Source organism: Phoxinus phoxinus, assembly GCF_949152265.1.
Source record: "Phoxinus phoxinus genome assembly, chromosome: 6".
Taxonomy (NCBI): domain Eukaryota; kingdom Metazoa; phylum Chordata; class Actinopteri; order Cypriniformes; family Leuciscidae; genus Phoxinus; species Phoxinus phoxinus.
In genome coordinates, this window is record NC_136881.1 from 32,338,772 (window position 1) to 32,361,264 (window position 22,493).

At 37.1% G+C, this 22,493-nt stretch overlaps 1 protein-coding gene across 1 annotated transcript in view; it reads right to left on the reverse strand.

Annotated features, from left to right (window-relative positions):
- Positions 1-14,524, reverse strand: part of LOC307000929 (uncharacterized protein) — a 65,937-nt gene extending 51,413 nt beyond the window's left edge. The window contains exons 1-15 of the mRNA XM_079616916.1: positions 14,433-14,524; positions 12,232-12,275; positions 7,655-12,079; positions 7,426-7,547; positions 7,275-7,336; positions 7,015-7,115; positions 6,773-6,925; positions 6,545-6,666; positions 6,391-6,452; positions 6,114-6,214; positions 5,872-6,024; positions 5,643-5,764; positions 5,492-5,553; positions 5,232-5,332; positions 4,989-5,141 (exon numbers count right to left, since the gene is read on the reverse strand). Of these exons, the coding sequence (XP_079473042.1) occupies positions 4,989-5,141; positions 5,232-5,332; positions 5,492-5,553; positions 5,643-5,764; positions 5,872-6,024; positions 6,114-6,214; positions 6,391-6,452; positions 6,545-6,666; positions 6,773-6,925; positions 7,015-7,115; positions 7,275-7,336; positions 7,426-7,547; positions 7,655-12,079; positions 12,232-12,275; positions 14,433-14,467 (5,818 nt within the window). The 5' untranslated portion in view covers positions 14,468-14,524. The remainder of the gene's footprint in view (positions 1-4,988; positions 5,142-5,231; positions 5,333-5,491; positions 5,554-5,642; positions 5,765-5,871; positions 6,025-6,113; positions 6,215-6,390; positions 6,453-6,544; positions 6,667-6,772; positions 6,926-7,014; positions 7,116-7,274; positions 7,337-7,425; positions 7,548-7,654; positions 12,080-12,231; positions 12,276-14,432) is intronic.
- Positions 14,525-22,493: the final 7,969 nt, after the last annotated feature.

Consider the following 22,493-nt stretch of genomic DNA (forward strand, 5'->3'; position numbering starts at 1 on the left):
AAACAAGCTCATCATCACTTTATATGACAGAATTTTAAAATAAATAACATTTCTTAAATAACAGTTTTAAAAACACAGTTGCAAAGGTCCTGTATGCCCAGCAATACAAGAAAAATAATGTATCTTTTAAGCATCAATGTTTTGATCTTGAATATCTCTAGAAGAGGCTGTTTCGGGTGGTGTGCTGTACGTTGTACGACTGTCTTCTGTGCCAACGTCTTCTGACTGCTGCACAGCATCCACAGAGTAAACACTAAAGACATAAACAGACAAAATGAGAGTTAACATCCTGAGAGAGAACACTTTACACTTTAAAAAATTTTTATTCAGATATACAATTATAAACCTAATTTAAAAGGCAGATCTTTGGATAACACATCCCTGCTGTCATGAATCACTTCACTACATATGCACATATTTGACATTCAATCATCATAACACTTACGCAAAGGAGAATCCAGCAAGGTATAAGTGCGAGAATAATAGCCACAGGGACAATTATCGCCACAATCCATGTTATGTTTGTGCCGTTGTTTGAGGCTGTAGTGTTTATAACTGTAGGGTAAACTGTGGTTGGAGCAGGTGTGGCGAGAAAAATGGAGACCAAGCCAAAACTGTTGATATCACTGTCCGAAAAAACATACACAACATTGGCCTCAATCACGCTGGAATTACCGCTGGAATTACCGCTGTGGAGAGATAAAAATGTACAATGAGAAATGAAACAAAATACATCAACTAATAAATTTACTAAATTTACAGTACATCTTCCCTCGCCCATGTACCAAAAGCTACCCACTGATATAAGCATATCTCTTAAGAATTCTTGCTCGAAATAAATGAAAAAATTACTGAGCCAGGACTTACTTGAAATTTACATTATTGAAATTAAACGGAGTAGTTGTTGTTTTATTTAGGATCTTGGACACCTGTAGAGATCAGAAGAAAAGAAAAAAACAGAGATTAATTGGTGTGGTTAATGCCATTGAAATCAATGCATTAAAAAAAAACAATTTTAATTTCAGGGCAAGTTTTTTTGAAGTGTCTCTAACTCACAAATGTGTTTATATAGCTCTCGATCAATGAGTAGGTTTCATTCCGGAAATCAACTTTTGCAGACATGGGTACATTGCTGATCTCAAATCCAAAGTTCAGAGAGAAGGAGGTTTTGTTAATTTCTTTTGGGAAAAAACAAAACAATAATTAGTTGTGTGGTTATATGTGGATGATAAAATTTCACTTCTTCATTAATTATTAGAGGGCATTGCTGGTTTAAACATTTTCATTCAAATAAAGCTATTAAAGCTTACTACATAATGCACACCCTTTGCATTCAAATGTTATATTCACAACAACAAAAGAAATATTAACTCACCATTATATGTGACATTCACAGAGCTCACAAGGTCATTCAGACTTTTTTCTGTGAGGGCTCGATTACTTTTTAGTTTCAGTCCAATTAACAGGGAGTTAGCCACTTGTAGAACGATACTCTGATTTGGTAAAGTGCCCCGTGTTTTAAACACAAGGCTAACATATATAATCACCCTCCCAAGCCTGCAAAAGATGGTACATTTGTTTATTTAGATGATTTATTCCAAGTCACCATCTATAGTTGTTTTCATGGCAACACAAAGGTAAAATCAGTTCAATACAATATGTTTAACAGTAAGTGTTATAGGAGTGGCAAGATGGAAGTTTGCAAAAGATAAAGAGAAATGTAATGATGGCATTGCAAAATTGATTGCAAAACTGCAATTATTGCTCTTACACGTTCGGTGGAGAGGTTGTGCTTGTCGTTAAGTCTGTAAAATAAAGTAATAATTAGTGGTGGACAATCCTGCTTTAAATTACAGTATTTGGTGTTTGTGGAGAAATGTATTTAAAACATGGCATAGCAGGTGTGGATGTGGTAATACCTCCATTAATTTTGAAAAGTTCATTGACAACGGTGCTGTTTGTGTTAATGTTACTTTCTGAGAAGACGTATTCAACATTGGCCTTAATCACGGTGTTAGCATCGCTGTGGAGATATATAAACATGCAATGAAGATCAAAAGTAAACTTTTTCTCACAAGTCATCTACTCAAATACTAAAAACGACTTGCTGACAAATACAGATTGAGACATTTCTGCTCAAAATAAAGTAAAACAACAACAACATAAAAAAAACATTCAGAACTTACTTGAAATCAATTTGTTTGATATCAATCTGAGGAGCTGAGGGGTCATTTAGGATCTTAGTCAGCTGAAGAGTGGAGTAATAAATATAGAAATTAATGTATTTATTAATATATTAAGGTTATAATAAGGCATATACATTTTAGGTCAAGTTTTTTGTGAAAAAACACTGTATCAAAGTGTCTCCAACTCACCAACTTATTTATAGAGGTTTGGATTGAAATGTATGTTTCATTCCTGAGTTGAAATTTCTCAGACATGGATATATTGCTGATTTCAAATCCAAATTGGAGGGCATATGAGGTATCATTAATTCCTTAAAATATATTTAAAAAAAAACATTAGTTGTGTGGTTATATGTGGGTGGTAAAACTGCATTACACATTTATTTTCAGAAGGGTATAATTGACTGAAACATTCATTATTTTCCCTGAAAGAAAACTATTGTTACAGGTCTACACTATTTATTTGCAACCAAATGTCAAATTTTGAACAAAAATGAGCCTAAAGTGGAGAGAAATACTCACTTATAAAGGTGACATTATTAAAGCTCGCATCCGAAGTTTGTGTTGAGCCACCTTTAGTTCTTAAACGTGGGTTGATCAAAGAGTTGACCAGTTGTAGAACATTAGCCTCACTCGGTATTGGGCCCAGGGTTTTAAACACAAGGAGAATATTTATATAAACCTTCCCGATCCTACCAAAGATGATTAAAAAAAAAACAGGAATGTAAAACCATTCAGACAACAACTGGCTTTAAGAAAGTTAAACTGGAATAATTGCTCTTACAAAGTAGGTGGAATAGTTGTGCTTGTTGTCCGAGTGGTGGCTGTCGTTAAGTCTGTAAAATAAAGTAATAATTAATGGTGGACAATCCTGCTTTAAATTACAGTATTTGGTGTTTGTGGAGAAATGTATTTAAAACATGGCATAGTAGGTGTGGATGTGGTAATACCTCCATTAATTTTGAAAAGTTCATTGACAATGGTGCTGTTTGTGTTAATGTTACTTTCTGAGAAGACATATTCAACATTGGCCTTAATCACGGTGTTAGCATCGCTGTGGAGATATATAAACATGCAATGAAGATCAAAAGTAAACTTTTTCTCACAAGTCATCTACTCAAATACTAAAAACGACTTGCTGACAAATACAGATTGAGACATTTCTGCTCAAAATAAAGTAAAACAACAACAACATAAAAAAACATTCAGAACTTACTTGAAATCAATTTGTTTGATATCAATCTGAGGAGCTGAGGGGTCATTTAGGATCTTAGTCAGCTGAAGAGTGGAGTAATAAATATAGAAATTAATGTATTTATTAATATATTAAGGTTATAATAAGGCATATACATTTTTAGGTCTAGTTTTTTTGTGAAAAAACACTGTATCAAAGTGTCTCCAACTCACCAACAGATTTATAGAGGTTTGGATTGAAATGTATGTTTCATTCCTGAGTTGAAATTTCTCAGACATGGATATATTGCTGATTTCAAATCCAAATTGGAGGGCATATGAGGTATCATTAATTCCTTAAAATATATTTAAAAAAAAAACATTAGTTGTGTGGTTATATGTGGGTGGTAAAACTGCATTACACATTAATTTTCAGAAGGGTATAATTGACTGAAACATTCATTATTTTCCCTGAAAGAAAACTATTGTTACAGGTCTACACTATTTATTTGCAACCAAATGTCAAATTTTGAACAAAAATTAGCCTAAAGTGGAGAGAAATACTCACTTATAAAGGTGACATTATTAAAGCTCACATCCGAAGTTTGTGTTGAGCCACCTTTAGTTCTTAAACGTGGGTTGATCAAAGAGTTGACCAGTTGTAGAACATTAGCCTCACTCGGTATTGGGCCCAGGGTTTTAAACACAAGGAGAATATTTATATAAACCTTCCCGATCCTACCAAAGATGATTAAAAAAAAAAACAGGAATGTAAAACCATTCAGACAACAACTGGCTTTAAGAAAGTTAAACTGGAATAATTGCTCTTACAAAGTAGGTGGAATAGTTGTGCTTGTTGTCAGAGTGGTGGCTGTCGTTAAGACTGTAAAATAAAGTAATGATTAGTTGAGGATGCTTGCGGTTACACTAATTGGAGTCAGTGGAGCAATTCATTGTCAGTTTTGACATACCCAATTGAGAATTAAGCTCATTTAGGAAGCTGACTGGTTTTATTTCATCTCCATCCTGGAAGGTGTATTCCATCCTGCCATCAATCTGGTTTGATGTACTTCTGCAGAAAACATCAAAAAGTTATTTGTAAAAAGTTGTAATTCATTTGTGCAATTCAGATTTGTTAAAACATTCAAGGAAATTTATTTATTTTGTTTTCTTTTTAAAATGTCCTGAAATCGGACATTGAACACAATGAATTAATAATTAGATTCCAAGATAGAAGTAAGATTGCATCTCACGTGAAGTTGGAGGACTTGGGCACAAAAACTTGTTTCCCAGGTTCATTCAGAAGAGTGTTCAGCTGCAGGAAATAAATCAAACCATTCATCAAACTCTGGCGAAGATTGGCATTGGAACTAAATCTATTTACAGTGTTAATTTTTATATATTTACCGCATTATTGATAATATCCTGCAATCTCTGGTTGCTTCTGCCATCAGAATCTGCTTGCATGCTGATGTTAATCAGACTAAATGTAAAGACGACAGCATAGGACGTTTCTGAGACTTCTGTTTGGAGAGAAATTTGAAATGTTTTGGTTAAAAGATTTCAATTCATGAATGTTTGACTAAATACAATTTCAAAAGCATTTTAACCTTAAATGATTAAACTTACTCTGATAGGTGAAATTCACCACCTTCACTGATTCATTGAGCTGTGACTGTCTGGAGTTCAGGAGAGTGTTGATAGCACTGAGGACCAGAGCTTCACTGGGGACTGGAGATGAGGAGTTGAACAGCAGCTTGCTCGTGACCACTGCTGATAGTTCTGTAATAAAAGGCAGAAACACACAATAAAACTCGGATATAGAGCAAAAATATATATTTTTTATTCATATAGATATGAGTATTGACATACTCGTCTGTGAACGAAGCTCATTTAGGAAGCTGACTGGTTGAATGACATCTCCATCCTGGAAGGTGTATTCTATCGTGCCATCAATCTGGTTTGAAGAGCTCCTGCCGGAAAATCAGAAGATATTGTTTAAAGACTTCAATCAACATTGCAACACAATTTATGAAAATTACTAAGAAAAGTATTTTTTATTTTTGGATTTATTTAATAAGCTAAAATGTGCGGAGATAAAGTTAAGATTACAAAGTCAGTTTGCATCTTACAAGAAGTTGGATGAATTGGGCTTCAATTTTGGACTGTTAGGTTCATTCAGAAGAGTGTTCAGCTGCAGAAGAAAATCAAATAATTAATTAAACTCTAAAGAAGCTTTATATCAGATTCAGACTTCTGTATTTCTTAATGATAAGTCTTTACCGCATTATTGACAACATCCTGCACTTGCGTGTATGTGTTGTTTCTGAGCTCAGGGACTTCAGACATGCTGATATTATTCAGATTAAACGTAATGACGACGGCATAGGAGGTTTCTGAGATTTCTGTTGGCAAACAATCACAAATTTTTATTTTGTCAAAGCTTGACATCAAATCACTGGTTGAACATTTGTAGCTGAAATACTTTTCAATTCAATATGATAAAACTTACTCTGATAGGTGGCATTCACCACCTTCACTGATTCATTGAGCTGTGACTGTCTGGAGTTTAGGAGAGTGTTGATAGCACTGATGACCAGAGCTTCACTGGGAACTGGAGATGAGGAGTTGAACAGCAGCTTGCTCGTGACCACTGCTGATAGTTCTGTAATAAAAGGCAGAAACACACAATAAAACTCAGATATAGAGCAAAAATATATTTTTTTATTCATATAGATATGAGTATTGACATACTCGTCTGTGAACGAAGCTCATTTAGGAAGCTGACTGGTTGAATGACATCTCCATCCTGGAAGGTGTATTCCATCTTGCCATCAATCTGGTTTGATGTACTTCTGCAGGAAAAATCAAAAAGTTATTTGTAAAAAGTTTCAATTAATTTGTGCAATTCAGATTTAATAAAACATTCAAGAAAATTATTATTATTATTATTTTAAATGTCCTGAAATCGGATATTGAACACAATGAATTAATAATTAGATTCCAAGATAGAAGTAAGATTGCATCTCACGTGAAGTTGGAGGACTTGGGCACAAAAACTTGTTTCCCAGGTTCATTCAGAAGAGTGTTCAGCTGCAGGAAATAAATCAAACCATTCATCAAACTCTGGCGAAGATTGGCATTGGAACTAAATCTATTTACAGTGTTAATTTTTATATATTTACCGCATTATTGATAATATCCTGCAATCTCTGGTCGGTGTTGCTTCTGCCATCAGAATCTGCTTGCATGCTGATGTTAATCAGACTAAATGTAAAGACGACAGCATAGGACGTTTCTGAGACTTCTGTTTGGAGAGAAATTTGAAATGTTTTGGTTAAAAGATTTCCATTCATGAATGTTTGACTAAATACAATTTCAAAAGCATTTTAACCTTAAATGATGAAACTTACTCTGATAGGTGAAATTCACCACCTTCACTGATTCATTGAGCTGTGACTGTCTGGAGTTCAGGAGAGTGTTGATAGCACTGAGGACCAGAGCTTCACTGGGGACTGGAGATGAGGAGTTGAACAGCAGCTTGCTCGTGACCACTGCTGATAGTTCTGTAATAAAAGGCAGAAACACACAATAAAACTCAGATATAGAGCAAAAATATATTTTTTTATTCATATAGATATGAGTATTGACATACTCGTCTGTGAACGAAGCTCATTTAGGAAGCTGACTGGTTGAATGACATCTCCATCCTGGAAGGTGTATTCTATCGTGCCATCAATCTGGTTTGAAGAGCTCCTGCCGGAAAATCAGAAGATATTGTTTAAAGACTTCAATCAATATTGCAACACAATTTATGAAAATTACTAAGAAAAGTATTTTTTATTTTTGGATTTATTTAATAAGCTAAAATGTGCGGAGATAAAGTTAAGATTACAAAGTCAGTTTGCATCTTACAAGAAGTTGGATGAATTGGGCTTCAATTTTGGACTGTTAGGTTCATTCAGAAGAGTGTTCAGCTGCAGAAGAAAATCAAATAATTAATTAAACTCTAAAGAAGCTTTATATCAGATTCAGACTTCTGTATTTCTTAATGATAAGTCTTTACCGCATTATTGACAACATCCTGCACTTGCGTGTATGTGTTGTTTCTGAGCTCAGGGACTTCAGACATGCTGATATTATTCAGATTAAACGTAATGACGACGGCATAGGAGGTTTCTGAGATTTCTGTTGGCAAACAATCACAAATTTTTATTTAGTCAAAGCTTGACATCAAATCACTGGTTGAACATTTGTAGCTGAAATACTTTTCAATTCAATATGATAAAACTTACTCTGATAGGTAACATTCACCACCTTCACTGATTCATTGAGCTGTGACTGTCTGGATTTCAGGAGAGTGCTGATAGCACTGATGACCAGAGCTTCACTGGGAACTGGAGATGAGGAGTTGAACAGCAGCTTGCTTTTGACCACTGCTGTTGTTTGAGTTGTTGCAATGTTTTCAGTTGCTGCAGCACCAGATTCAGTCATTGGAGTCACAATTGAGGTTAGAGAGTCACCAGTTGTTGACATTGACAATGACGTAGGGGTTTCTTGAGTAAAAATTATGTGTGTCGGTTCACTGCTTGCAGTGGGTGCTAAAGACATAGTGCTATGAGCTTCAAATGTACTTGGAGCTGGATTGTGTGTCGCTGAAATTTGAGTTGCATTTTGTAAAGATGTTGTTGTCATAATTGTTGTAATTTCTGAGAACATTTGCATGGTTGTGGGATCAAAGAATGTTGTTGCGGTAGCAGGTATAGTTGTTGTCGTGAAAAGTGAAGAAGCTGAAGAAAGTGATGTGGTTGAAGCAGAATTTTCTGTTGCTGGAGGTGCAGTTATAGGTGCTGAGACTACGGGTGGATTTGTGGGAGTCACAGCTGTGGTTGTTGAAGCTTCAATTGTTATTGTTGATGATGGTGGCTCTGTTGGAGCAGTATTTTCTGTGGCTGGAGGTGCAGTTGTAGGGTCTAGGAATACAGGCATGGTTGTGGAGTTCGCAGCTGTGGTTGTAGGTGATTCCGTTGTTGAAGATTGTGCAGTTGTTGTTTCAGCAGCATTTGTCGCTGGTATAGTTGGTGAGGATATGAGTGTCGTTGTGGGGATCACATCTGTGCTTGTATAAGTTTCAATCGTTATTGTCGAAGATGGTGTCTCTGTTGGAGCAGTATTTTCTGTGGCTGGAGGTGCAGTTGTAGGGTCTAGGAATACAGGCATGGTTGTGGGGTTCGCAGCTGTGGTTGTAGATGATTCCGTTGTTGAAGATTGTGCAGTTGTTGTTTCAGCAGCATTTGTCGCTGGTATAGTTGGTGAGGATATGAGTGTCGTTGTGGGGATCACATCTGTGCTTGTATAAGTTTCAATCGTTATTGTCGAAGATGGTGTCTCTGTTGGAGCAGTATTTTCTGTGGCTGGAGGTGCAGTTGTAGGGTCTAGGATTACAGGCATGGTTGTGGGGTTCGCAGCTGTGGTTGTAGATGATTCAGTTGTTGAAGATTGTGCAGTTGTTGTTTCAGCAGCATTTGTCGCTGGTATAGTTGGTGAGGATATGAGTGTCGTTGTGGGGATCACATCTGTGCTTGTATAAGTTTCAATTGTTATTGTCGAAGATGATGTCTCTGTTGTAGCAGTATTTTCTGTGGCTGGAGGTGCAGCTGTAGGTTCTGGGAATATGGTTGTGGGGTTAACAGCTGTGGTTGTTGAAGCTTCAGTTTTTGACGATTCTGTTGCTGTTGAAGAGGCAGTTGTAGTTGATGAGGATATGAGTGTGGTTGTGGGGATCACATCTGTGCTTGTATAAGTTTCAATTGTTATTGTCGAAGATGGTGTCTCTGTTGGAGCAGTATTTTCTGTGGCTGGAGGTGCAGTTGTAGGGTCTAGGAATACAGGCATGGTTGTGGGGTTCGCTCCTGTGGTTGTAGATGATTCAGTTGTTGAAGATTGTGCAGTTGTTGTTTCAGCAGCATTTGTCGCTGTTATAGTTGGTGAGGATATGAGTGTCGTTGTGGGGATCACATCTGTGCTTGTATAAGTTTCAATTGTTATTGTCGAAGATGATGTCTCTGTTGTAGCAGTATTTTCTGTGGCTGGAGGTGCAGTTGTAGGGTCTAGGAATACAGGCATGGTTGTGGGGTTCGCACCTGTGGTTGTAGATGATTCAGTTGTTGAAGATTGTGCAGTTGTTGTTTCAGCAGCATTTGTCGCTGTTATAGTTGGTGAGGATATGAGTGTCGTTGTGGGGATCACATCTGTGCTTGTATAAGTTTCAATTGTTATTGTCGAAGATGGTGTCTCTGTTGTAGCAGTATTTTCTGTGGCTGGAGGTACAGCTGTAGGTTCTGGGAATATGGTTGTGGGGTTAACAGCTGTGGTTGTTGAAGCTTCAGTTTTTGATGATTCTGTTGCTGTTGAAGAGGCAGTTGTAGTTGATGAGGATATGAGTGTGGTTGTGGGGATCACATCTGTGCTTGTATAAGTTTCAATTGTTATTGTCGAAGATGGTGTCTCTGTTGGAGCAGTATTTTCTGTGGCTGGAGGTGCAGTTGTAGGGTCTAGGAATACAGGCATGGTTGTGGGGTTCGCTCCTGTGGTTGTAGATGATTCAGTTGTTGAAGATTGTGCAGTTGTTGTTTCAGCAGCATTTGTCGCTGTTATAGTTGGTGAGGATATGAGTGTCGTTGTGGGGATCACATCTGTGCTTGTATAAGTTTCAATTGTTATTGTCGAAGATGGTGTCTCTGTTGTAGCAGTATTTTCTGTGGCTGGAGGTGCAGTTGTAGGGTCTAGGAATACAGGCATGGTTGTGGGGTTCGCACCTGTGGTTGTAGATGATTCAGTTGTTGAAGATTGTGCAGTTGTTGTTTCAGCAGCATTTGTCGCTGTTATAGTTGGTGAGGATATGAGTGTCGTTGTGGGGATCACATCTGTGCTTGTATAAGTTTCAATCGTTATTGTCGAAGATGGTGTCTCTGTTGTAGCATTATTTTCTGTGGCTGGAGGTGCAGTTGTAGGGTCTAGGAATACAGGCATGGTTGTGGGGTTCGCTCCTGTGGTTGTAGATGATTCCGTTGTTGAAGATTGTGCAGTTGTTGTTTCAGCAGCATTTGTCGCTGTCATAGTTGGTGAGGATATGAGTGTGGTTGTGGGGATCACATCTGTGGTTGTATAAGTTTCAATTGTTATTGTCGAAGATGGTGTCTCTGTTGGAGCAGTATTTTCTGTGGCTGGAGGTGCAGTTGTAGGGTCTAGGAATACAGGCATGGTTGTGGGGTTCGCAGCTGTGGTTGTAGATGATTCAGTTTTTGAAGATTGTGCAGTTGTTGTTTCAGCAGCATTTGTCGCTGTTATAGTTGGTGAGGATATGAGTGTCGTTGTGGGGATCACATCTGTGGTTGTATAAGTTTCAATTGTTATTGTCGAAGATGGTGTCTCTGTTGGAGCAGTATTTTCTGTGGCTGGAGTTGCAGTTGTAGGGTCTAGGATTACAGGCATGGTTGTGGGGTTCGCTCCTGTGGTTGTAGATGATTCAGTTGTTGAAGATTGTGCAGTTGTTGTTTCAGCAGCATTTGTCGCTGTTATAGTTGGTGAGGATATGAGTGTGGTTGTGGGGATCACATCTGTGCTTGTATAAGTTTCACTCGTTATTGTCGAAGATGGTGTCTCTGTTGTAGCAGTATTTACTGTGGCTGGAGGTGCAGTTGTAGGGTCTAGGAATACAGGCATGGTTGTGGGGTTCGCAGCTGTGGTTGTAGATGATTCAGTTGTTGAAGATTGTGCAGTTGTTGTTTCAGCAGCATTTGTCGCTGTTATAGTTGGTGAGGATATGAGTGTTGTTGTGGGGATCACATCTGTGCTTGTATAAGTTTCAATTGTTATTGTCGAAGATGGTGTCTCTGTTGGGGCAGTATTTTCTGTGGCTGGAGGTGCAGCTGTAGGTTCTGGGAATATGGTTGTGGGGTTAACAGCTGTGGTTGTTGAAGCTTCAGTTTTTGAAGATTCTGTTGCTGTTGAAGAGGCAGTTGTAGTTGGTGAGGATATGAGTGTGGTTGTGGGGATCACATCTGTGGTTGTAGATGATTCAGTTTTTGAAGATTGTGCAGTTGTTGTTTCAGCAGCATTTGTCGCTGTTATAGTTGGTGAGGATATGAGTGTGGTTGTGGGGATCACATCTGTGGTTGTATAAGTTTCAATCGTTATTGTCGAAGATGGTGTCTCTGTTGGAGCAGTATTTTCTGTGGCTGGAGGTGCAGTTGTAGGGTCTAGGAATACAGGCATGGTTGTGGGGTTCGCAGCTGTGGTTGTAGATGATTCAGTTGTTGAAGATTGTGCAGTTGTTGTTTCAGCAGCATTTGTCGCTGGTATAGTTGGTGAGGATATGAGTGTTGTTGTGGGGATCACATCTGTGCTTGTATAAGTTTCAATTGTTATTGTAGAAGATGGTGTCTCTGTTGGAGCAGTATTGATTGAACCTGTAGCTGTTGTTGGAAATTCTGTAAAAGCTTCATTTGTTCTTGAAGATACCGTTGATGTTGAATCCGTAGTTGTAGTTGTGAAAGTCACAGCTGTACATTTTTGATTTGGTTTGGGGGTCATAGCTGTGGTAATGGACGCTTTAGTTTTTATTATACAAACTTCACTGGTTGTTTGTGAAACCGGTGTTGTTGGTACAGTTGTAGTTGGGGAGGATGTACCTCCACAAACGGTACACCATACACATACTGTCAAGAAAAAAGAAACAGACATATGTCATCATTACCATGATCTTTTCAAATTCAATTTGATGAACATTACATAATAGCTTTTGATTACATATGTTATTTTCTTTTTTTCTCAGTACATAATATCCATATTTAATGTAAAGCATACTTACATATGGTGAGAAAAACTGTCCATCTGGCATTTGGAAAACACCCCCTAAAATAGAAAAAATAAATCAAACCCACCTTGATATCAAGTTATATTGTTTGTGCTACAGAAAAGCACAGCGCTTTCAAACAAACATTAAAACAGATTAAGTGTGGATTACAGACAATAAGACACAAGGCACTGCGGTGCCATCCCAATCCGCATTACATTAATACTTGGTAGATGTCAAGCACATGTAACTGTGTGAGTTTCAGAATCATGATATATTTTGCAGTAGTTCTGTATAATAAAGTAAATAGTCATTATTCAGAAGAGCTAAACTTTGAATTAGTCACACAATTCTCAGCATGTATACCCTAAATTTAGATGAAAGCTGTTCCCAATTAACACAGAGAAAATTACTGATCCAGATGACGATGAAAAAAAGTTTATAACTCATAACTCTTTTGGCATAGATTTAAGCAGTTTTGTGATCTCCTCTGCTCTACACAATACTAATGTTAATGCTACAAACAAAGTAGGGCTTCTTAAGCACTTTGGTCCTTAAATGCTTATTTTTTTTAAACTAATCCTTGCTATGACTATCACATGCTAATGTCTTTGAAGTCTGTAGGTTTCTCTATTTGTCATTTTAGGTCTCAAAAGGCTGCTCATGTGCGCCCCCTTTTGGTAACCAAATATATTTTTTACATTTACATTTAGTCATTTAGAAGACGCTTTTATCCAAAGCGACTTACAACTGAGGACTACAGCAAGCGAGTCATCGTGAAGAGGCAAAAATAACGCAAGAAGTGCTCAAAATACAAAGTTCAGGCATTATATAGCCTTAATACACACTTTTGCCAAATAAAGTGGACTATACCCAACAACCTACAGTATAATGTTATAGCCTCAATACACACTTTTGCCAAATACAGTGGACTATACCCAACAACCTACAGTATAATGTTACAAATACAACTGCATCGCATTTGTTGGACTTTAGTTCACTTCAGGCGTAGTGGTCAATTGCTTATTTCCCAAAGGGTTGGCTGCCTCAGCTTGTTGACGTTAACACTAGTAAGCACTATAATGCTTCCTTTTCTAGTTTGTTCATTTTAGTAGTTTGGACTTCTTTCAACATGTTTGTGGCTTAACATTAAACATATGCTGCTGCTGCTGCTCTTGTTGCTGCCTGTAGTAGCCTATATATTTCCTTCAATTACATCTTGTATTTTCAAACTTTAATTATCTCAATGAAGAGTCGTAGCCGTGAATTTGCGGGGGTTAAATTAAAAATAAATTAAAAAGCTTCAAGTGCTTCAAGCTGTTAGCTTCAAGTGTTGTATGGTGATGTGATCTGTTTTCATGTTATATGTCGGGTATTTTAGTCAAATAAACAGGATTTGAATAGACTTTTAACTATTGATTTATTTATCTATCTATCTATCTATCTATCTATCTATCTATCTATCTATCTATCATCTATCTATCTATCTATCTATCTATCTATCTATCATCTATCTATCTATCTATCTATCTATCTATCTATGTGTATCTGTCTGTCTATCATTCTATCTTTCTCTCTGTTCATAATGTAAAAATTTATGACTTTGGTCACACTTTATATTAGGTGTCTTTAACTACTATGTTCTTACATCAAAAAATAAGTAGACTACAATCTACTTATTGTGTTCATATTGTATTGTGAAACCCTTTTGCTGCTATTTATGTGGGATAAAGGCTCAGCAGTGTAATCGTAGATGTAATTACAGAGTTACAGTGTTATTACATATGTAATTGCAGAAAGCAATTACTGCTGTAATTACATGCAGGTTTTTTTTTTTTTAAATATAAGTACAATGTAAAAACATGGATGTACACAATAAATGCATTGTCTTGACAATCTTTGCTTTTCTAGTTCAAAAATGTGATTTTTAAAATGTTTTCAATTCACTTTAATTCTGCTTCCTTGGTACCCCAATTCAATTTCAATTAATATTCAAAAATGTAATTGTAATTTAAAAGGCATTCCAAATTCAATTTTGAATAGTGCACAACCCTCCTTTGACATAAAGTTGATACAAGTTGACAACAAATCATACAAGCAGATACATGGGCTAATGTAATCATGTAACATATTTACATAGTATACATTGAATAAAGTATTAAATAGCATTATAAGCTACATTATGCCAATAAATCCATATGTAAGAATTTACCCACCTCCAAATGCTGTTCAAAGTCATAATCAAGAGCATCAAATGGTATTGCAGCGCTCTATGTGATTTGTCTTCTTAGTTCAAAAGTGAAAAACTGAATAGTGCAATTTTGGGTGATACTATATCAAAGCCAGATTGACGTCCGTAGGGTGTGGTACAAAGTGTAGTTCGGTGACCAAACCCTGTAGTACGCAATACAGAGGCATACTGATGGTATCATTTCTACAATGAAAGGTGTGAATACAACTAAGGTGAATGTCAAGAATTCATTTCTGTCATGATGATAAAAGGTATTTTGGTGACAACAAAGTGTCTATTTTTATGAAAGACAAACAAATAAATATAAGGTAAAATAAAACCTATATAAATAATTTATGAAATGGATGAACAATAGACCAGAATAAATCAGATTTTATTTGCTACACACATTCTAATTGTTGTAGAAGCCTATAAATGTTTAATTTTAAGTTATAAAGTTACATATAAATATAAAAAAGTTTCATATTGCATTATATGTTTCATATAAAGTTAAAGTTTGTTTCAAAGTTATTCAATTATGTTTTAACAGAGACCATTTAAAAGGCTATATTGTCAGTAACAATGATTTAATAAAATAAAAAGGAGGGGGGGGGGGGAGTACATTCATGGTGATACTATAAATGATTTATACATTTGAAAAAACACTAGTCTGTTTCTTAAATTGTGGGTACCCTCTCCCATGAGGAGGTGATCATCCTCAAATGTAAAATGATAATCCTCAAATGTACAATTAAATCATTACATTGAATAGGATTTTTTGCCAAACTCCATTTATAGGCCAAGGAGGGATATCAAGTTTAATGTGTTAATTTAATAATTGTGTGAACAGTATATTGATGCAATAAAGTTACCTGCAAAGCCATAAACTTATCTCATAACAAAAAAAACTAAACAAAAAATCTTATAATAGATTTAGGGTGAGTCTCAATGTTTCTTTCATGCATACGCACAGATAGACGTCTATCAGATAAAAATGGGATTGCTCTCATGTTTTGTTCTCTGGTTAAAGGCGTGTCTTGGAATGTTCAACAAAGTGCGTACACACACACACACACAAACACAAACACACACACAGCAACTTACAAAAACAAAACAGAGGCTATTTGGAATGAACATTCACTAAGCCTAATTTTATTTAGACTATATATAGGTACAACCATACAACAGTGTATCAAATTAATTTGTTACCTAAAGCAAGCGCTTTTAAAAGATTTAACTAATAATTGCTTTTCTGTTATTTTACAGTTTTTTCCAACTGCTTACACACAAAATCTTTTCATGCCACACAATTTTTGAAACCTCTCACTCAAAGTGCAAAACTACACAGCAAATCTCCAAAAACATGAGATATTTCTCAGCCTTTGACTCAGTTATCAATTGCATGAAACACTTTTTTCAAAACACTACACACAATTCTCGACCTAAAACACAAAAATCTAACAGGAAGTGACTTGCTTTCCTTTTCTAAACACAACCAATCAAAATGCTACACTTATTCACCAGGCCACACACACACTCCTCACCAAGGGGGTAATCCATCCGCCGGAAACCAAAGCTTCCCCGGGGGCCGCCATTGGCTATCAAGCCATCACCTGCTGTTAGCATTCCGTTGACTCCCATTCATTTTGGCGTCACTTTGACAGCGAATAACTTTACATCTGAGGCGTTTAAAGACTCCATTTGTCAAATTTTTTTTTCTAAAGAAACACAACAATGTATAAAAGGCTCCATTACCTTGTATCTTAGGTTATAGCCCCGTAGAAGCCGTTTTTGTAAAAATAGGCTAACGATTGTGTTATAACCACTCGACTCTCTGTCACACAGTCGAGAAATTACCGTATAGACCGGCGGAGAAGCTCGCAAGCAATTGGGGAGATGTGGAGGCATAAAGTCAAGGGAGAAGCCCATAGAGAGTGATAAAGTTGATCCTGCTGCTAGCTCGTGGACAGCTAATACTCACGCTCTCCGTCTCTGCGAGATTCGGAAGGGAATGATTCAGATTTCTCTCGGCACAGCTACTAGAAGACCTACAGGTTGCTCACGTCACATCTACGTCGTCAAGCTCAGTTTGAGCCTGCGCAGTTCGCCCAGCCATCAGGAAGTGAGTGCTTCCAATTGACTTCACTTTTCTCAGTTGAAACCTATGGGGTCACTGTGTCCAGTTTATATACTGTCTATGCTCCTCACATGTGCAAACACTACAGTAATTGTATAGGCCTATAAATAGGTCAAAGGTCAGATTACCTGTTTTGAACAATGGATGTCAACAATGGACAGAGACCCCACACACACAATTGTGTTCTTTACTGTATTCTAAAGAATATACTTTTGGTTTACATGTTTATGGTTTTGTTGTATGATTCTGTATACAGTAATGTTTGGCCTGAAAAATATTTTCTGTTTCTACATTGCATTGGTGTTTACAGTGTACTTGTTACCCCGCTCAGCAGATTACCTTCACTGAAAACGCCGAGCTATGTGCGCTTGAGAGCGTTTTGGCAGCGCAGTTTTTTTTTTTCAGTTGAGACGCTTCGTTGCTATGATACAGAATCTATTTTATTATATCAACGAATATCCCCGTTGGTCGGTGTGTGATTAGTCCCGCCCCTCCTCCACTGTGATTGGTCGGTTGGGTAAAAAGTGACAGTGATGAGCGCAGCATTTTACCCAAAGTTGAACATTCTTGAACTCTCGACGACCTGTAAAAAAATGGCGAACGCTCAGTGCTTCAGCGTGAAAAAGACGCTCAGCGCCTCGTTACGCTAATTGTGTTTTAAAAACGCTGCGCTCCCATTGAAAACAATTGAAAAAACACGCCGGCCGCGTGAAAAAACGCTTTGGTGGACACACGGCCTAACGGTGCGGATCCACCTGTGCGATACGACAGTTGCGTGTACTTTGATGGGTGTTCCTCAAGTTTACCGCTATGGGCGTGGTTTTGAGCCAGCGGCGAATGTTGAACAAAGGACTCGCGAAAGACTTCCCCCCGTCTCCATGTGCTCTACTTCTATTGGATAGTCACAGTGGAGTGCGGCGCGACAGAAGTGTCACACGGACAAGTGGATCAGCACTGTTAGGCTAACTGTTCGAACCGCTTGTTCACATGCTATAAAGGTTACAGCGCCTTGTAACCTGTGTTCTATTGAATGGCTTGTAAAATAAAGCCAGCTGATAGACTATTAACTGAGCATAATTTACAAGACATTTTCTAATATAGTCCCGTTGATCAATGTCATGTGCGATTTCATTTGCCAGTAAAAGCCATTGAATCAGCCATATCAGAACGCTTTTTGTTCTGAAATGTCCAAGAATTATAGACCTGCTGTTGTATTTTGGTATCTGCTCATGTTTATTACATCCTGCTTAATTAATTAGCACCCAAAAACATTTTTGCTAGGTAGCTCAAGTTGACAGCAATGAGTAAAGGCAGTAGACATATTCCCAACTCTGTGATTTATTACAGACATTGCTTATCCAGTGGGAAATGATCTGATAGCCTATACATTATACATTACTGACGTCCACAACAGTAATTACTGTTAAGACCTGAAAATGAATCGCTTCCGAAAATGGGAAGGTTTTATATAGACTAGATGTGCGACTTTCAGATTTTCACAAAATAGTAACAAATAGGTCCAGCCTAGCTATAATCACCCACACACACACACACACACACACACACACACACACACACTTATAAACAAGGGGAAAACCATAAGAAAATGTGCAGCCTAAACATAAAAATAATCATCTAAACATACAAGTGTAAACCATTTAGTCAAATTGTTGACCATTTACTGCTACACAGGTTCATTCGCATAATGTTTGCTTATTCACTGTTTGTGGGCATTTACATGCAGTTGACATGCAAAAAAAAACAAAAAAAACATGAAAAATACTATTATTTTCTTGTCAAACTTCAATCAAAACATTGCAAACATCTGAAGAGGGTGTAGACTGCCCTGAGTACAAATATCTCACTTGGGATGGGCCAAGTGCAAAGGTTTAGCAATAGTCGCAGGTTCACTCCTATTATTAGATCATACAGCTGTCAATATGGAATTTGTCTAATTATTAATGTTCATTTATAATTTAATATTAGTAATATGTACTATATTAATTACATAATGAATAAAAGTATATGGCTACTGGCTCAACGAAAAAAAACATGCCTGAAGCAATGACGTCAGTGCCCTTCCATGGAAGATCTGTGTTTTTTGAAAGACAGTTTTAAAAAAACATTTATGCAGAATAAACTAAAGCAGGTTTACCAGCTTTCATGGTAGGCAGTTTAATGCATATGAATACTGGGGTGAGACTGCAGTTAAAGTTGCCAGGCTATACGAATCAACAGTAAATTGTCAACATAAGCTTGGTTGCCACATTTTAATACAGGTCAGCTGATAATGAAACTTACCTAAAAAGAAAAGGACTGCACCCTTAAGAATTGTTCTAAACTGTACCAGTTCTTCAGCTTTTAATACAGTTTTTCTCGATTGCTATGCCTCGTATTCTCAAAACAGTAAACACAAATCCATAACGTCTCACCCAATTCCCCAAACATCCAGGTCAAAATAAAGCTCTACACTCAAAACCATTCACTCTTGCTGAAATACCAAACTTTGCCCTCGGACAAGACACACAAGCCCTCTCAACACACACACTACAACATAGTCTTACACACTGGTGCAAAAAAATTAAAAACAAACATTTTCAAAACTGGTAAGATATGTTGCTTGTGGTTCCCCCCCTTCACAAACCTTTTCACATTATGAACACAAGACACAACCAATGGATACATTGGCACATTTTTATTAATTCATGTACAGTACTACACAGTACAACACACACACAAAAAAACATTATTGTTTTTTCCTTTTATGTTTTGTTTACTCTCTTCTCTCTCTTCTCTCTCTTCTCTCTCTTCTCTAACATGTTTTATATTTACTTACGTAAGATGTGTGTGACCATCACAGGAAAAGAGCACACACAAAATTGTAATATGGAATTGTATTGGAATGGTAAAGAGTGTTGGTCGTGACAGGAGGGCCTCCACTCAAGGATAATATGATGAACAAGTCTAATGTTCCACGTATGGTTGAAATACCATCATTGGCCTAGAAAGATAACATTCTGGGAGTCAAGACTATAAAGGAGAAAGGATGCTCTCCCTTCACTGTCACACTCTGCAGCCACTCTGTGTGACTGTACGACTACTGGCCTTTTCTTGCAAGAAAATAAACCCTCTTCAAAGACAATTGGAAATGTTTGTCTCTTACTCAGTGATAGATGTTTGTTTGCCACCACACCTCCCTGAAGGTTCTGATGATGGAGGCGACGGCGACGCGACTCAAATTTGGCCGTACTCGTTGCCCAGCCTCCCTCATAGTCATACAATGGACAAAGACATGGTCAACTAAAGTGGCTTGAATTTCCCCCGAGACTGCTTGTCCCCTTCCCCTTCCTCCTATCCCTCCTCGACCTCTTTATTCATGTCTTTCTGGATCCATTGTTTCAAAAAAAAAAAAAATATATATATATATACAAATACTTCCAATAAACTTATTCGGGCCCTTTTATCTATCTATTGAAGGATCTGATTGATGTGTGTTAAATTTTGACTCTTAGTGTTTTCACCTGGGTAATTGTGTGCTAACTGAGCTGAAGCTGTGCTGACTTGAGTGAACAATATTTAATGCGAGTGCTTTCTAAATGACCACATGGTTTAGGCAATGAGAAATGAAGGAATTTGTGTGTTGAGATTTGCAGTGACAGTTTAACAAATCTGACTCATGTGTCAAAACCAGGGAATAGTGTTTGTAGTTCAGTGGGTTTTTGATAAATGAGCAAATTGATTTGGTTGATTTGGCTATATGGTTTGGCAATATGGCAATATGGTTGATTGATTTCATGTAATGTAATGATGCAGGGTTGAATCAAAGGAGGAAGCAGGATCCACATGCAGCAGCTTTATTAGATAAACTCAAAACTAGACAGACAGACAGACAGACAGACAGACAGACAGACAGACAGACAGACAGACAGACAGACAGACAGACAGACAGACAGACAGACAGACAGACAGACAGACAGACAGACAGACAGACAGACAGACAGACAGACAGACAGACAGACAGACAGACAGACAGACAGACAGACTTAGACCAGGGAACAGGATTCAGGAACAGCACAAACAACATTACAAAGTCAAGAACCCACTAACACTGAAACAAGACACAGGGTTTAAATACAGAGACTAACAAGCTAAACAAGATAACAAGGGGGCGTGGCTAGTCAGAAACACCTGGAGAGCCTAATAAACAAGAACAACTACAAGGGACTACAAAAACATGGCACAGGACAGAAAATGACAAGTCCACACAAGACAAGGGGAATCATAACAGTTATAATGTTTAAGCAATCGCGAAAAACTGTAAGGGATTTGAGTTTATAGTTTAGTGAAATGGGTGTGCTTTTTCATAAATGGCATTATTGTTTGAAAATGTTATATTTATTATTTTATATATATTATATAACAAACATGTATTTGTTATATATTTATTAATCTATGAATTAAATGATGTTTTACCCCTCTATCTGCCTGACCTTATATATTGTAGCCTCTATTAGTGTTTTATATAAAAAAATATAAAAATAAACACTCAACAGTATGTTGTCAATTAAGTACTTTTTTATTGACAAGTGAAATTGAAGCAAAAATGACAGTGCTGTAACAATAGTTATTAGCTGAATACATTATAAAAGACAAATGATACTGAACATGAATAAATATGTTAAGAACCATAACAAAATAGAAACAGAAAGAAGATGTGAATACCAAGTTCCAGTGAAATATGTTTACAGTCCTCTATGAGGCCTTTAAATTCCTAATGTTTTTTGTGTGTGTGTGTGTAATTCAGTAGCAGTTTCAAGTCCAGTCAAGTCAGCCAGCCTATTCTTTTTATAACACATTTAAAAACAACAGAGTTGACCCAAACCAAACAAACAAACTTTTTAATTCATCTCATTCATTTTTTAAATTAAATATAAAACATAATACAATAGGCTAAATTAAAACATTTAAATACAACATTATTAATCCACTCTAATTTATTCAATCTTTTCAAAAGCCACAGAAAAAAATATATGTTTTTAAAGAAGATTTAAAAATGGCTAACGGTGAAGTTTACCTCACATGGAAAGAGAGACTATTTCATAATTTAGCACCTATCAGAGCAAAGGCACGGTCACCCTTTGATATAAACCGGTAATGGGGAACCTTCAATAGAAGTTTATCCGAAGACTTTAACGCTCTGTTTGGACAGTGCAAGGTCATAGATGTATTGAGGGGCACGAGAGAGACCAAATTCAATTAATTGGATGCCTTGTAGACAAAAATCTGAATTTTAAAAATTTACCTTGAATTTCACCGGGAGCCAGTGAAGAGATGATTCGGGAATCCCTCTTTTACGACCATTAACACTCTGCTGCTTCGTTTTTAACAAGCTGTAGATGGAGCACATTTTCAGGCAGACCAATGCACAATGAATTGCAACAGTCTAATCTTGATGCAATACGAAATAAGCATCTGAAATACACAATTAAGTTTAGAGTTACAGTGTATCTCATCCATCCATTTGTTTAAAAACACATACACATTTATATTGTCTATGAAGGGTGTGGGGATTATTAGAAGCCCATGACTGATAGAGGCTGTTGTGATGGTTGTTGTTGTTGGAGCACAGGCTGTATTCAGTGTGGAGGGAATGGAGACCGGGATTTCAGCCCTTCTCTTTAATGAGAAGTGGCATTGGATTTTTAATGACCACAGAGAGCCAGGACCTCGGTTTAACATCTCATTCAATGGACAGTGCTTGTTACAGTATAGTGTCCCTGTCACTACACTGGGGCATTAGGACTCACACAGACCACAGGGTGAGCACCCCTTGCTAGCCTCACTAACACCTGTTCCAAAGAAACCTGTAAAAAATGATCGTGATTTTAACAGTAAAAGACTGTAAAAATG